Source organism: Macrotis lagotis, chromosome 1 (assembly GCF_037893015.1).
Source record: "Macrotis lagotis isolate mMagLag1 chromosome 1, bilby.v1.9.chrom.fasta, whole genome shotgun sequence".
NCBI classification, from domain to species: domain Eukaryota; kingdom Metazoa; phylum Chordata; class Mammalia; order Peramelemorphia; family Peramelidae; genus Macrotis; species Macrotis lagotis.
This window is the reverse complement of record NC_133658.1, coordinates 50,499,169-50,514,456: the sequence shown is the minus strand read 5'-3', so window position 1 is coordinate 50,514,456 and position 15,288 is coordinate 50,499,169. Positions and strand designations below refer to the sequence as shown.

Here is a 15,288-nt window from a genome sequence, read left to right as displayed (position 1 = left end):
AAAACATGTACACTGTTTCACCATCTCTTAGAACTATATATTTCTGGATAGAGATCAAGTAGTGTGCCACAAATACCATAAAACTAATCCTTCCCTCTGATTCAGTCATTCAAATCAATTAAAAGGAAATGGTAAATTTCAAAAGTTTTCATATTATAACATCCATAACTACAAAAAATGAACACTACTTAAATGTCCAACAATGGAAAATTGGTCAATTGAACTGTTATTTACTAACAGAAATACAAATAGTAATGTCTTTTCTATGCAAAGTTTTGCAATATATGAAAAGGCTGAGATGAGAAAAGTTACACTATTATGATTTCCTATTTGGAGATTGTCTCAGGGACCTACTTCATCTAAAATCTGGAAAATATTTTCATACAGTCATCAGATTAGAACTGGAGACACTAGAAATCACTTAATTCCACTCACTATTTTACAGATAAAGAAATCAAGTTCAAAGAGCTTTAATTCCTTGCCCAAGGTCACATAAGTTGTAGCTAAGTAGTAGCTAACAAAGCCAGAATTTTGATACAACTCCTCCAAATTCAATGCCCTTTCCTCTAATATATGCTGCCTCCCAGACTAAGTATGAAAAATAAAGCTTTTTTAGAAGGATTATAGGACATAATACAAAGTACAAAAACAGGAGACTAAGAAGAAAAAAGTGCAAGATTAACTGCAATTATTTAAGAGGAAAAATGTGTAAGAATGGGCAAAGGATCCTTATACAGACTTAGCAGGAAATTAGAGTTGTGATATTTATTCATCTGAATTAATTAGAAGTAAATCATTACAAAGCAAGTTTTATTAGTTGCACTAATGTTCAATATTAAGCTTATAAAAAAATCATTTAATTTGTAAAAATCAGACCAACCCACAAAAAGTTTCAACTGAACTGCAAGTTAAGAACAGTAATTTAAAAAACAAACAAAAGCTAAGAAGCCATTCAGACTATGAAGTCTATGAGAATGACTCTTGGCCAAATAGAAAATGAGATCCTACCAAGTTATGTATGCTTTCCCTATAGCCCTAGTTTATTTTTATCATTCTTCACATGCAGAATTGATAGAATGAGATAAAATGAAGAAGATAAAATACAGATAGCTGCACCCAACCTTTCCATATCTCAGTACAGCCATTATAAACGAACAAGTTATCAGTTCTGAAAAAAATTTCATCACAATACATACTTCAACATTTTTCTTAAAAGTAGAAAAAAGCTATAAAGTAGAATCTCAATAAGCTGAAAAAGTAATAAAATTTGGAATTAATTAAACATGACAAAAAGAGAAGCAATGCCTGCAATTTTCTCTAAAATCTGGATACTCAGAGACCACTCAGGCAAATTATCTATGTCCAAAAACTGAACACTGGAAGAAAGGCAGGAGTAAGGATACAATCTTCAATTAATACATTATGATTTTGTTTATATAAAAATAGTTATAAATCTTTGCTGAACCATTCACACATGCTCCTCTAACTCTCCTTATCATAAATACATTTTTAACAAGATGGGTAACTAAGAGACACATTGTGTATCCAGTTGGCATGACTGGGTTAGAACCCACAATGCTAATCAGCATCATATCTAATCTATGTCATATGAAGAAAATATTTCTGATCAAGGAAATGGATAGCATCAAATTAGTAACTAAGCAATCTCACCTTCTAGCTGCCTCTCTTCTGCAGCAGAACAGGCTTGCAGATAATTGGAATACAAATTTTGAGGAAGTTTATTAGCTCTGTATAGGGGGAAACAAAAATGAATTGGATTCATTTAAAACTCAAATTTTTACAGTTAGATTTGTTAGGTTTGTTCATTTGTCTTAATATATATAAAGTTACAATGTGGGAAATATATATAATGAGGACAAAGACCATTTAAAAGGGCACAAACTAGATAATGTTGGTGCTTTCTAGGATAACACAGAATTAGATACAATGGCAGAAGTCATACTTATAAGCCAAGGCATGTTATGGAAGAATGTGTGGATATACTAACATCAACCACCATGGTACAGACCATCAGGGTGAGACACTACATCCCCCAAACATAAGCATTCAAATCTTCTAAGATGTGGGGAGAAACTTCCAGTACCTGCCAGATGTCAATAAGCCTACCTACAGAATCTAAGCAAAGGATTTTTAACATAAAATGTAGAGTTAGTTTTGAGTGAAGTATGCATTGAAAAAGCAAAGATGAAGTAGGTCCCTGAGACAATCTCCACATAGGAAATCATAACAGTATAACTTTTCTCATCTCAACCTTTTCATATATTGCAAAACTTTGCATAGAGAAAAGACATTACTATTTTGTATTTCTATCTGGGAAAATGAGGACTGCTACCAACTACTAAGAATCACAAGTAAGGAAAAGGATGTCCCATGACAGTTCAATATTTCAAATTAAAAACTTTTCTAAATGACTTATTTTTTTTGTGGGCTGAATCTAACAAGTTTTCCTCTTCCTTTTCATCCCTTGTTTAAGTTCCCTTATGTTGGTTCTTGAGCAACTATAAAACTTTCCTAATCTCCAGATAATCCAGAACTTTATCTTAGAATACACTGTTGATTCTGGAAATTAAAGTACAGTCTAACTTCCAATTTATGCCATCACTCTATAAAGAAAATATTCTCTTGTGACTTCCAAATATTTCCTACCAATATACTAAGGCTTCATAATTCAAGATGTATTAATAAATGGTTTAGGAACATGTCAATCCATCAATCTTTCCCACCTCTACACATCCTTCAACACCAAACCCACCAGCTGACATTCCTACCTTCTGAGGGAATCTATAAAAACCATCCGGGAATCAGGAGATTCAGGAAGCTGCACAATAAAAATACAGAAGTCAGAATGAGAGGCCCAAAGTAACCTGTAACAGTCCTCCTTTAACTTGCAATATATAAAAAAAGAGAATACTAACCACCCGAGGTATGAGCAGAGCTGGGAGAAAACGAGACATATAGTAAGGTTTCCTGAATATACTGAAACAAAAAAATTAAAATACAGTGATGATTCCTTAAAATAACAGAAAAACTTTGAAGTACATTTAGAAGACACTTGATAACAAGATCATAAATGCAGTATCCAAGAGTTGGAAGAGTCCCCAGGCTATTCTGTCCATTTCATGCATGACCAAATATTCTTTACAGGCCACTAAACTCCCTGCAGTGGTTTTAGACAGACAGACAATCAAGTTCTTGGATAATAAAGGGTCACTTATTGCTAATACAGAGTGCATTGGCTTTCTGTTCTTTTGATTGGTATTGGTAAGAGCAGTTGTAAAGGTTTTCAAATTAATAATAACAAAAAAAAATCACAAGTATAGATGGGTAGGAGAATACATGCTGATGAGTCAATAATCCTTGACAGTTATGGGTAGTAATAACATCTGTATTTACAGAACATTCTGAGATTCACAACCAGCTTTCTTCACAATCCAGAAGAATAAAATGGGCAAATATTCTGACCCCTATTTGGTTGGGGGTTTTTTTTGTTGTTGTTGTTGTTAGTGTTTTTGTAAGGCAATGGAGTTTAGTGACTTGCCCAAGGTCACACAGCTAGGCAATTATTAAGTTTCTGAGGCTGGATTTGAACCCAGGTCCCCCCTGACTCTAGGGCTGGTGTTTATCCACTTTGTCCCCTAGCTGTCTCCATAATTACACTTTGTTAGGACAGACAGCATTTCCTAGAAACAGAAAGTCTTGAGTTCTTAACTAGACCCTACCATCACTTAATCTTGGGCAAGTCAGTAAACCCTTTTATGGCTTAGAAAATGTGTAAAAATGAGAATACTTGCTTCATGGGACTTTGTGATAAACAAATATGCATGTATAAAAAAATATCTACTTAATTTTATAACTGCTCATATTTAAGGATTTTGAATAATCCCATTGTTATCAGACACTTATTTAGAGTCACCTACTCTGGATGGATTACTATGGTTAGGTCCTACATGGTCAGTAACATCCTACCTGGCTTCCATTACAGTTACTGGGATCTTCCCCGTCTGTTCAAATACCTGAATGGCCTTTTCAACATCTTGTTGTGCCTGGCAATGGGGCTGGCTCACGTACATGAAAGAAAATTAGAATAAAAAATTAAACAATGATGTCCTTGATGAGATGAAGGCTTTCACCTTCCTGTCCTTAAAAATTCAGCAATGATTATTACCTTAGAATAGCTGAAATAGCTAATGTAGTTGACACAAAAAATAAATGTCTCCTTGATAGTTTGGCTCAGTAAAAGACCTGGTTGGGGTTAGGGATTGGGAAATGGAAACAAGGGACCAATGTGGGGAGTTGAAAGAAGCAATTGTTCTAGTTAATTCCTATGAGACAGAGGGCAGCACTTCCAGGGATTATTGTAGGAACCTGTTTATAATCTGGGTGGTAAAATAATGAATCTTCAAAGTCTTGTTTGGATTGTTTCATCCCTAAGTCAAGAAAAAAGGTTGGAATGTTGGCATTTTTACTAGTTGCATTTATTTCCAAAGAAGAATTCTCCTAGATTAGTTGTGCTAGTAACTTTTTTTTATTTATTTAAGTCAATGGGATTAAGTGATTTGCCCAAGGTCACTCAGTTAGGCAAAAATATCTGAGGCTAGAACTGAACTCAGATCCTCCTGATACCAGAGCTGGTGCTCTATCCACTGCACCACCTAGCTGTCTCATGCTAGTTAGTGGCTTTTGAAATTTCATGTGCTAGAAATCTCCAGTCACATCAGTGCACCTGTATTACTTGATTTCTAAGAGAATAGAGGAATACATCTCAACTGCTCTGTTCTGTGGCAGTGAACTGCCTCTAGATTACATCAAAACATGTTACACTGTATCCTACATGCCTTTCCACATCATATCTAGTCACCTAGATTTGTCAACTGGATTTTGTTATGTATTAACCTCCATCTACCCCTATTTTGCTGTTCACTATAATAAAAGACAGATGTGCAATTTAATAAAAAGTGGTTGATGAACAAAAAAAGAACTGAGACCAATTTATTCATTTCTAAGGTTTTAAAAATTTACTATGAATGGTGATAAAATTTATATTTTTACACTGTTTCTATATGTTTGCTAAGTACTCTTATTAGTTCAACCTCAAAAAATTCAATCCTAATAAATGAAGGAATATTCCTAATGTAGTTTAATATTCAGGTACAATGCAAGAGAAGGATTAGCTCACATACTTGGTTTTGGGATTTTTTTGGTTTTTGCAGGGCAAGAGGGTTAAGGTACTTGCCCCAAAGTCACATAATTAGGTAATAATTAAGTGTCTAAGGCCAAATTTGAACTCAGGTCCTCCTGACTCCAGGACTGGTGCCCTATCTACTGTGCCACCTAGCTGCCTCCAACTCACATACTTCTAACATTCAAGCTCAACAATGACCATCCATTCATTACACACCTATTGTTACTTGATATTACATTATTTTCCACATGAGGTTAGACAATTGCACACAATTGTATTCGTTTACATACAAAGAAGAAAAATGTAACTTTAAAAAAATATTCTCTAGACTTATGATACCTTTCATGTTCTACTTAATACTATGGAATTTTTCTGGCCTACACCTTCTCAGAAGAAAAAAAGGCAATGTAAAGTATGGTGAATAAGTGAAAGAGTTGCTTTTTGAAAATGAAATGCAATCTGTGGAAATGTCTGACCAACGGAGAAAAATGAATATAAGAAATACAGCAAGGCACGGGAAGACATAATACAGCCACAAATTTAAGCAGAAATAGGAAAATAATATAAAAATAACTACAACAAAAATGGAAACAACAAAAGAACTACTAAAATTAAATATTATGAATTTATAAAGACCAAGTTGGTCCCAAAGAAGAGATGCAAAAATGCACTTCCCTCTCTTCTTTTCCATTGAGCCACCTAAGCTCCTCCCTCTCTTCTTGGGGCAAAGGGTGGCAATAAATATAAAACTTCATAAGTCTGTTGGTTAATTTTGCTGAATTCTTTTTTTTCCTATTATAAGGGATTATTATGTGGGGGAAAGGATAAATTGGGAAACATAAGTGATGTCAAAAAAAAAAATAAGTAATATTAGAAAAATGTAAAAAGTACCAAAGACAGTTATTTTCCAAGGGGGGACTTAGGGTGGACCATATTGCTTTAAGTCCCTCCAGTTCTAAATCACAATGATCCTAGTAAAGTTCATTGTCATGTATTTATGTACTATTCTTCTTATTTTACATAATCCCCCAAGAAAAATTTAAATCCCTTTCTGTTTATTCTCAAGCAAATCTAGGGCTTCTTATCAAGAAATATATTGTTGGGGCAGCTAGGTGGTGCAGGACAGAGAACCAACTCTGTAATCAGGAGGACCTGAGTTCAAAGTCAGTTTCAAACACTTAATAATGACCTATCTATGTGACCTTGAGCAAGTCACTTAACCCCACTGCCTTGCAAATTATAGATAGATAGATAGTGCCACATTTTTTTTTTAGGTTTTTGCAAGGCAAATGGGGTTAAGTGGCTTGCCCAAGGCCACACAGCTAGGCATTATTAAGTGTCTGAGATGGGATTTGAACCCAGGTACTCCTGACTCCAGGGCTGGTGTTTTATCCACTGCTCCACCTAGCCGCCCCTATAGTGCCACACTTTACCAGCTTTTCTTTTTCTATTTTACTTTTCAAAAAATTGACAATTTACTTCCTAGTGTTCTGAGTATATGTAATCAAAAGTAGAACAAGGAACAAAATGCTTTTAAGACAAGCATTTTTTTTTCATAAAAATCTATGGGTGACAGGGCAGCAATGTGGCAAAGTAGATAGAATTATCAGCCCTGGAGGATCTGTGTTCAAACCTGACCTCAAAAACTTACTAGTTATATGGACTTGGGCAAGTCATTTAACCCTGTCTGGCACAAAAAAATTTATGGTGTCTTTGTTTTTATATCACAATCTTTCCTGTATATATTTGTCATCAATTTCTTATCTGTGAAATCAACTCTTCAATGAGTGTCTTAATTCTAACCAAAGAGAAACAATATTTGCAGAGTAACAATACGGCAGCAGAGGCATCTACTGAATAAAATGGTATTAATTGTCATAAGGTCCTATAAGGAAGAGATTTCCATGAGTCTGGACCACTGCCTAATATTAGCACTATGAAAAAGCCCTCTTCTTTAATCAAAACATTAGCATTTAAGAGAGATTCTACCAGAACTACAGCATTTATTCCAGTACCTCTATAATTTCTTTGGTTGATGATAAGTCCTCATAAAGACCCATATCTTCTATAGCAACCTTGAGGTTAACAGAAAGGGGGGGGGGAAATTGAAATTGTCACAAAATGCTTCATATTTTGAGATTGGAAGACAGTAATCCAACAATGTTCACTGAAGTATTGAGATCTTGAACTTGCCTTGAGATCTGCCATTCGGGTTTTGGCTAGAGTAATATATTCCATAAGCAAAGACCGGTATTTTATTGGTACCAAGGGTGGGTAAAGAATGTGTACCTGAAGGCAAAAGAACAGAGTGGGATTAATTTGTAAAGTTAGACATTTTTACAGCCCCTATATAAGAGGTTGTTTTGAACTTTATCATAAAAGTTGTTTCTCGAGAATTCAGCAGAAAGTTAACAATTTATAAAAGCCAAATGCAAAAAAAGAAAGACAACTATGCCAAAAAAAAAAAGAAAGTCTAGATCCTTAGTATTCAAATTATCAAAGCAACTTTTACACTTTCAAATCTCAGTGCATCTCAAGATATTTAAAAAACAATAATAAACACACTTCTAGCCCTGGAGATAGTCTGTGAAAGGTTCTTAAGGGTATTTCTACTAATTCAGGAAAAAGGTTGATAAAAATGAAACCAGAACTGTACATGTCTTCTCACCTTCATGTATTGTGGAGCTTCAAAGGGTACTAAGTCTGATAAAAACTTGAATAAAAAAACTAAAGCCTTCTTACTACAGCCATGGTAACCACTAACATTTCCAAAGGAAACCTGAAAAGAAAATAATAAGTGTAAAGGCATCTGAATCTTAAAGGATCTTGCCACAATAAAAAATATCTTACCTAACCCAATACTGCCCCCACTTCTGGCAAAAATATCTTAACTTCAACAGAAAGGTTTGGTTTCCACCAGATATAAATAATTTTTCATCTCATACCTAGAAAATTTGCTACTAAAAATATCCAAATGTGACTAAAATTATATAATATTGAAACTGACAAATCATGGAGAAATGAGAGAGGTTTAAAGTTTTCCAACTAAAAAATAACAAAATATGGAGAGTAAGACAGATATATATATCAATAGAGATGAAATCAAAGGTTTATTTAACATTTATTTTGAATATAACTTTCCAATTAACAAGTATTAGTTTGAACTCCCCCTACTGAAAGAAAAGAAAAACAAAGTCTTTGTAATGAATAGTCATAGTCACATAAGACAAATTCCCACATTGTCCATGAATAAAAATGTATATCTCATTCAGCATCTTGAGTTTTTGGTTAATTTTTTTTTTTTTTTTAGTTTTTGCAAGACAATGGGGTTAAGTGGCTTGTCCAAGGCCATGTAGCTAAGTAATTATTAAGTATCTGAGGTCGGATTTGAACTCAGGTACTCCTGAATCCAGGGCCAGTGCTCTACTCACTGAGCAACCTAGCCGCCCCTGGTTAATTTCTTTTAGGTTTTGTTTTTTAAGTTTTTGCAAGGCAATGGGGTTAAGTGGCTTGCCCAAGGCCAACGAGATAGGTAATTATTAAGTGTTTGAGGTCCTATTTAACTCAGATACTCACGACTTCAGGGCCAGTGCTCTATCCACTATGCCACCTTGCCGCCCCTGGTTAATTTCTTAAGTATTTAAGTAAAAGGGTTATTATATAAGGTATTGTGATTTAGTAGATAGAATACTAGGTTTATAGTCATGCAAATATGATACTCACTGTGTGACCTTGTGCAAATCATTCGCCCTCTATGTTTCTCCAAGTAACCCACTAGATTTCATGTAAAACACATACACACATAACAAATACCCCACACACAAACGTGTCTTTTAAAACTGCAAGTGTCTCTCAGAGCTGCAAGAGTCTCTTCCATCACAGATCTGGAGTTCGTAGTGGACACCACCATGAATTAACAAATGAATATATATGAAACAACAGTGAGACATGGTAGCCAAAACAGAGATGTCATCTTTGACTACGTTAAGAACCTCAAAGTGCCAAGAAGAAAAAAAGCTGGTAATCTCGTGCTCTACTCTGTCCTAATCAGACTACATTTAGAGTTAAGTCTTTTAAGTCCCAAGCATTACATATTAAAAAGAACATTAATAAAAGAGAATAAGATAGTGAGGAACCCTGCAAAATATGACATACACAGACATCTGGAAATGGGAAAATTTGACTTGGAGGAAAAAAAGAATACTGTTTTGGTCTTCAGTTACTTGAAGGGTTATGATAATGAAAAGAGACTAATGTTGTCATGTCACCAAGGGCAGACCCAAAAATGATAGAATGACACTGAATAAGCTTAAGATGTAGAGGAAAAAACTTTGACTGCTCTCATGTGGTAATAGGTAGGAATGGCAGTACCTCACTAGAGGAATGTAAGTGAAGACTGCATATACAATTGTCAGGGAGAGCATTCCTTAAAAAGATATGGGTTGAAATTGATGACCTCTGAGATCCTTTCCCAATATGACTTAAATCCCTTGATTTAATAAGGTAACTTTGATTCTGATTTTCCCTTAGGAATAAATAAAATCCATCAAGAAAGAATGAATTTTGGCAATATATCAGATACACTTCAATTTAAACACATTTAAATAAGTACTAAATTGGTAGAAGGGTACAGAAATATAATAGGGAGGCTTTTGAGTGAGAGTGGGATAGATTACTAGGAATCAAAATACAAAAGAAAACATTCATTATTATCAGTCCCCCAAATCTACACTGAAATTATTTCTTGCTCTTAAAAAATATTAGTTCCATTAAAAGTGAAATGAGATATTGCACTGAAAATAGAATCTATTCAAAAAGAAATATAATTCTACCAACATTCATTTAGAATTCTGGCTGACTTTATATACTTGAGTTGAGCATTTCTAAGCTCTCGGGACACTGCATTCATATACTGTTTCGCCATTTTAACCTAGTCCACAAAAAAGAACAGTTCTTTTTCATTATTCAGAAACATTAGGTGCCTAACTGCCTTTGATACTCTCTAGTTATGTGAAAAATAGAACTCCCTACCCTCCCATGAGTTCCATTGGTTCCCATGTCACTATACCAACATTAGCCACATTACTCTAGCTATATTAATAGTTAACATTATGAATTTAAAATGGCCTTGTAAAGTCTTACAGACTGCCAGAAGTGTTCCATTCATAACCATTATTAGTTTTGAAATTTTTACAAATTAAAAAAAAAAGTATATTTCTGATTTAGGATCTAAGAAGAAAAAAAAAGTATCAAAGTTGAGTTCTTATTCAAATTCCTAGGCACTTAAACCATGATTACCTACAGCAACTCTTAGCTGTTTTGAAAGGGCCCTCATCTTCTTATTGGTGAGCAAGGAGAGCTCAAAGATATGAAAAACTCTCCCATAAACTTCAATGTGAGAACAACTGCTTTGCCTAGCAGTTATGCAATACCAAAGGGATCTAAGTCTTTGTGATTAGAGCCCCATGATATGAAAGTTCAATTAGCTATGGAAATAGGAGCAAGTGAAATTTAGGACAAATATGAAAAAGTACAGAGGGGAATTCATTATGCCAAGGTGGGACTGACAGTACCTATAAATGTAAACAAATTTGTGAATGAAAGAGTCATAAATCGTTCACAGGAAAAACTGACATATGCCCACTTTTTTTCCACTGGGAGAAAGAAGGGCATTATGGCACAATAGATAAAGCACTGGCCCTCGAGTCAGGAGTACCTGGGTTCAAATTTGACCTCAGACACTTAATAATTACCTAGCTGTGTGGCCTTGGGCAAGCCACTTAACCCCATTGCCTTGCAAAAAAAAAAAAGAAGGGTATTATGTCATGGCTCAACATAATTCCATTAATTAGAACTGTCCAAAAATATTTATGGCAGGCTCTTTTTATAGTGGCTAAGAATTGGAAATCGGGTAGATGCCCATCAATTGGGAAATGACTAAAAAAGTGTGGTATACGATTGTAATGGAATATAATTGTTCCATAATAAATGACAAGCAGAATGATTTCAGAAAACTCTGGAAAGACTTAGAAAAACTGATGCATAGTAGAATGAATAGAACCAGAAAAATATTGTACACAGTAATGGCAATATTGTTGGATGAAGAACTGTTAATAACTTAGCTATTTTTAGCAATACATGATCCAAGACAATCCCAAAGAACTAATGATGAAGCCTATTTGCCTCCAGAAAAAGAACTGATAGTGTTTGAATACAGACTGAAACATACTCTCACTTTCAGTTTTTCCTTTTATTCCCATCTTCTTGCATAAAATCACTAGTATGGAAATGTTTTACATAAGTGCAAATGTATAACCTACATCTGATTGCTTACTTCTCAGGAGGGGGGATGAGAGGGAAGGAGTGGGGGAAAGAATATGAACTCAAAACTTAAAATAAAAATGTTTAAAAATTGAAAAAACCCAAATATTTATTGACAAACAAAAAACAGATTGGGTTTTCTCAGAGAAAAGTGAAATCATTATGACTGGAGGTCTTCAAAGAAAGACTAGTTAGGTGACCATACGCAGAGAAAAGTGACTCTATGCAGAGATGGTCTATAAAGTCTCATGCCAAACAATTCTATAATTCACACAATAACCATGGTGTTACTTAGATTCCCCCACATTCTCTATTCTTAAAGAAACCTTACAAAATAAAGTAACCAAAATGTACATACCTTTTGATCCATGATTTGGATACTAGAATTATATCACAAGAAGGAAGCTGATAAAAACCCAAGTCCCTAAATAAACCAAAATATTTATAGCAGCACATTTTTGTGATAGCAAAGAACTGGAAACAAACTAGTTATTCATTAAATGTGAAGTATCTGAGCAAATTGTGGTTTGTGAATATAATGGATTATTACTATGCTATAAGAAAGAATGTGTGTGGTAGATTCAGAGAAGGCTAAAAAGATCTATATGAATTGATGCTGAGTGAAATCAACAGAGTTGAAAAAAAAATTACGTACCACGCTCATAACAATGTATACAAAAAGAACTACAATGAAAAAGAAATTAAAAGTGAACGTTTCACCATTATAAAGGACAGGTATTGTTCAAAGGAAGAGATATGAAAGGATATGTACTCCTTACTCCATCCCTTTGCAGAGGTGGGAAATCCACAAATGTGGTATGGTATACATATTTTCAAATATTTTCAATGTTATTGATGAGTTATTCTGATTTTTTTCCTTGTTTTATCTTTAAGAGACATTATTTGTTTTTTAGGATGACTCTCTGGAACAAGGAAAGGAATACAGGAGGAAATTATAGTGAGGAAAAAAATCAAAAGACATCAATAAAAAATTATTTAAAAAATAATAAAGTAACCATACAAAAAGACAAGAAACAGATGGTCTGGGTCAACTTTGATTATCACCTAGGCAAGCAGATACCTACTACCAACTAAGAAGTCTTTTCCTCCTCTCAAGGATTATCCCCTGTCTCAAATAAGGAAGAACCCCAACTTTCAATGAACTAGTGCATCCAGTCTAAGTTAATACCGCCACGCTCTGCAGTGAACCTACCTTAAACCACTCTGCATAAGGAATGAATACAGAAGGTCCCTCCAGAGCAGCCTGGCGAGCTATCAGGAAAGCTGTGATCATGCTCTCTAAATCATAACTCTCAAATGCTTTGATCATCAAATGGGCCAACAAATCTAGAAGAGCAAAAAAAGTTAAAACTTGAGTGTCTACAGATCAACGGTATAGATTAGAATCAGAATCCTGCTACTGTTAACCAACACGAGAGATGATTAAAGTGAAAAAACTGGTTCTATATATGGCAGTTATTAGATCACATCTAGACTACCATTGTCAAAGGGATCAAACACAATATATTTAAGGAAAACCATACTGGATACAGTGTAATCTTTATTTGATTGCCCAGAAGGGATGTTCAGGTCCTTAGGTTTATCAATTTGTACACCAATTATTAATATATTCTGATTAAAAGATTCTGATGAAAACAATGCCAAATACCATACCTGCTATTATAAAATTATAAAATAAAGATGACATTTTATAGCCATGTCAAAACTAATTGGGCTACTAATGTTACAAATACTTTATAAATCATGTTTCCAGAATAATTGATTTCCAGTTCATCAATGCAATTCATAAGTGAAAAACAAACAGAATGGCTCTTTTACAATTCCAAATTTCCTTTAAAAAAATCTATTGGTTTAGGGGCAGCTAGGTGGTGCAGCCCTGGACTCAGGAGAACCTGAGTTCAAATCAGGCCTCAGACACTTAAAAATCACCCAGCTGTGGGACCTGGGGCAAGTCACCTAACCCCAATGCCTTGCAAAAAAAGAAATCTGTTGGTTTACCCACTAACACTCTAGATTGCTTAGCTATTTTTACCAAAAATAAAAAACTAATATCTCATGGCTAACAGAACAGAAAGAATCCCTGTTACCTTTAATAAGTTGCTGTGCATCGGCCAAGCACACAACCAGGGTAGACACACAAGACAACACAAGCCACCAGTTGACCTCATGTGTTTCCAAGACTTCTTGCAAATGTCCAATCAGATCTTTGGGGTTGAAAATCACAAACAACTAGAAAAAGAAATATCAAATCTCTTTAATCTAAAGCTCAAATAACTAATAAACTAAAGAATAATGTCTACCATAATCCTTAAAAATTTTAGAATTGGGGTGGCTAGGCAGGGCAATGGATAGAGCACTGGCCCTGGAATCAGGAAGACCTGAGTTCAAATATGGGCTCAGATACTTAATACTTACTTAGCTGAGTGACCTTGGGCAAGTCACTTAACCCCACTGCCTTGCAAGAATAAAAAAAAAGCTAGAATTATATTATGCTTTACTCCTTTGTAGGCAGTGTATATAATCTGTGATACCGTTTTCATTCCATCCCTCACAACAGACACATGATCATTCATTCAGTTCACTCCTTCAACCAAATATATTTTATAATATAAGACACAAATCCAAACTGTTATCTTGCTTGTATACTATGAGGTTTGCTCTCTCCCCAAATGTATGCAATCTAGGCAAAAATTTCATAAAAATAATCTCTATAGGTTATTTAATTCAAAGATTTTTACAAATTTTACAAATGATAAATGATTAACAATTAACAAAATTGATTCCAAATCATTTTCAATAATAACACTCACTCAGTTCTAACTGAATATCTCATTTCATTCCCAAAGGTTACTTAGGAAAGGTTTTCAGTCAGTAGTTCAATGGAATCAATGACTGAACCACATTATATCAATTTATCTCCCAATGGACAAACTATGAGATTATTCTGCTGCCTTAGTAGCCTGTTTCCACTTTACTGAATGCTACACAGACTCTAGTACAAAGTATTCCAAAAGCAATTTTAACAGCTGTAAGGCTTTGATGCCCTGTATACTTAATTCACTAAATAATCTAATTCCTGGTTGAAAAGATTTAAAACTGAAAATAAGGGAAAAGAAAGCTGAAGACTTACTATCTTAATGAAATGAACTTACTCTTCGATATAAGGCAGTGAGCAAAGGACAAGTTCTTGCAAAGCTCCAATCCTTCTGCTTTTGAACAGCATCACACGCTGTACCAGAGAAAGACAGAAAAGTTCTCAATGGAAGTAGATGCTATTAGTCTATATGTCAACCTGAAAATCATTATTATTTAGCATTAATCCAGACAGATATTAAGTCAAAATTTCTTAAAGTTTATCCTTGCAGGGTTTGATTACATAGAAAGTCAAACTAACAGCACAGTATAATTAAGATGATATTTGAGAGACCCTAGGGTTTCAATGCAGGTATGAAGTTATACTAAAGAAGATGCTAATAAAAAGGATAAATTCCCATTTTTGTCCATTCTAATTCCATCTATGGTTGGAGATACCACTTACTGGTACTTTTCTTAGCACTTTCAAGGATCCAAAGTTTAACATATAGTATTTCTAAACTTTTAAGGTTTAGGTTTTCAGATATCAAAAAAAGACAGGCCAACAGAGTTTGCATGTATCTCCTAGTAAATCTAGCAATTCCCTTTTCCCAATATTAAATATGATGAGTTTACAATATTGTAATTATAGCACAAACATGGTCATCTTG

At 34.3% G+C, this 15,288-nt stretch overlaps 1 protein-coding gene across 3 annotated transcripts in view; it reads right to left on the bottom strand.

Annotated features, from left to right (window-relative positions):
* Positions 1-15,288, bottom strand: part of FANCA (FA complementation group A) — a 115,079-nt gene that overhangs the window by 70,142 nt on the left and 29,649 nt on the right. For all 3 annotated transcript variants that reach the window (XM_074200767.1, XM_074200759.1, XM_074200774.1), the window contains 10 exons: positions 14,698-14,774; positions 13,633-13,774; positions 12,738-12,871; positions 7,872-7,982; positions 7,403-7,492; positions 7,219-7,284; positions 3,988-4,076; positions 2,937-2,997; positions 2,790-2,839; positions 1,672-1,748 (listed from right to left, as the gene is read on the bottom strand). In XM_074200767.1, coding sequence (XP_074056868.1) covers positions 1,672-1,748; positions 2,790-2,839; positions 2,937-2,997; positions 3,988-4,076; positions 7,219-7,284; positions 7,403-7,492; positions 7,872-7,982; positions 12,738-12,871; positions 13,633-13,774; positions 14,698-14,774 — 897 coding nt within the window. The remainder of the gene's footprint in view (positions 1-1,671; positions 1,749-2,789; positions 2,840-2,936; positions 2,998-3,987; positions 4,077-7,218; positions 7,285-7,402; positions 7,493-7,871; positions 7,983-12,737; positions 12,872-13,632; positions 13,775-14,697; positions 14,775-15,288) is intronic.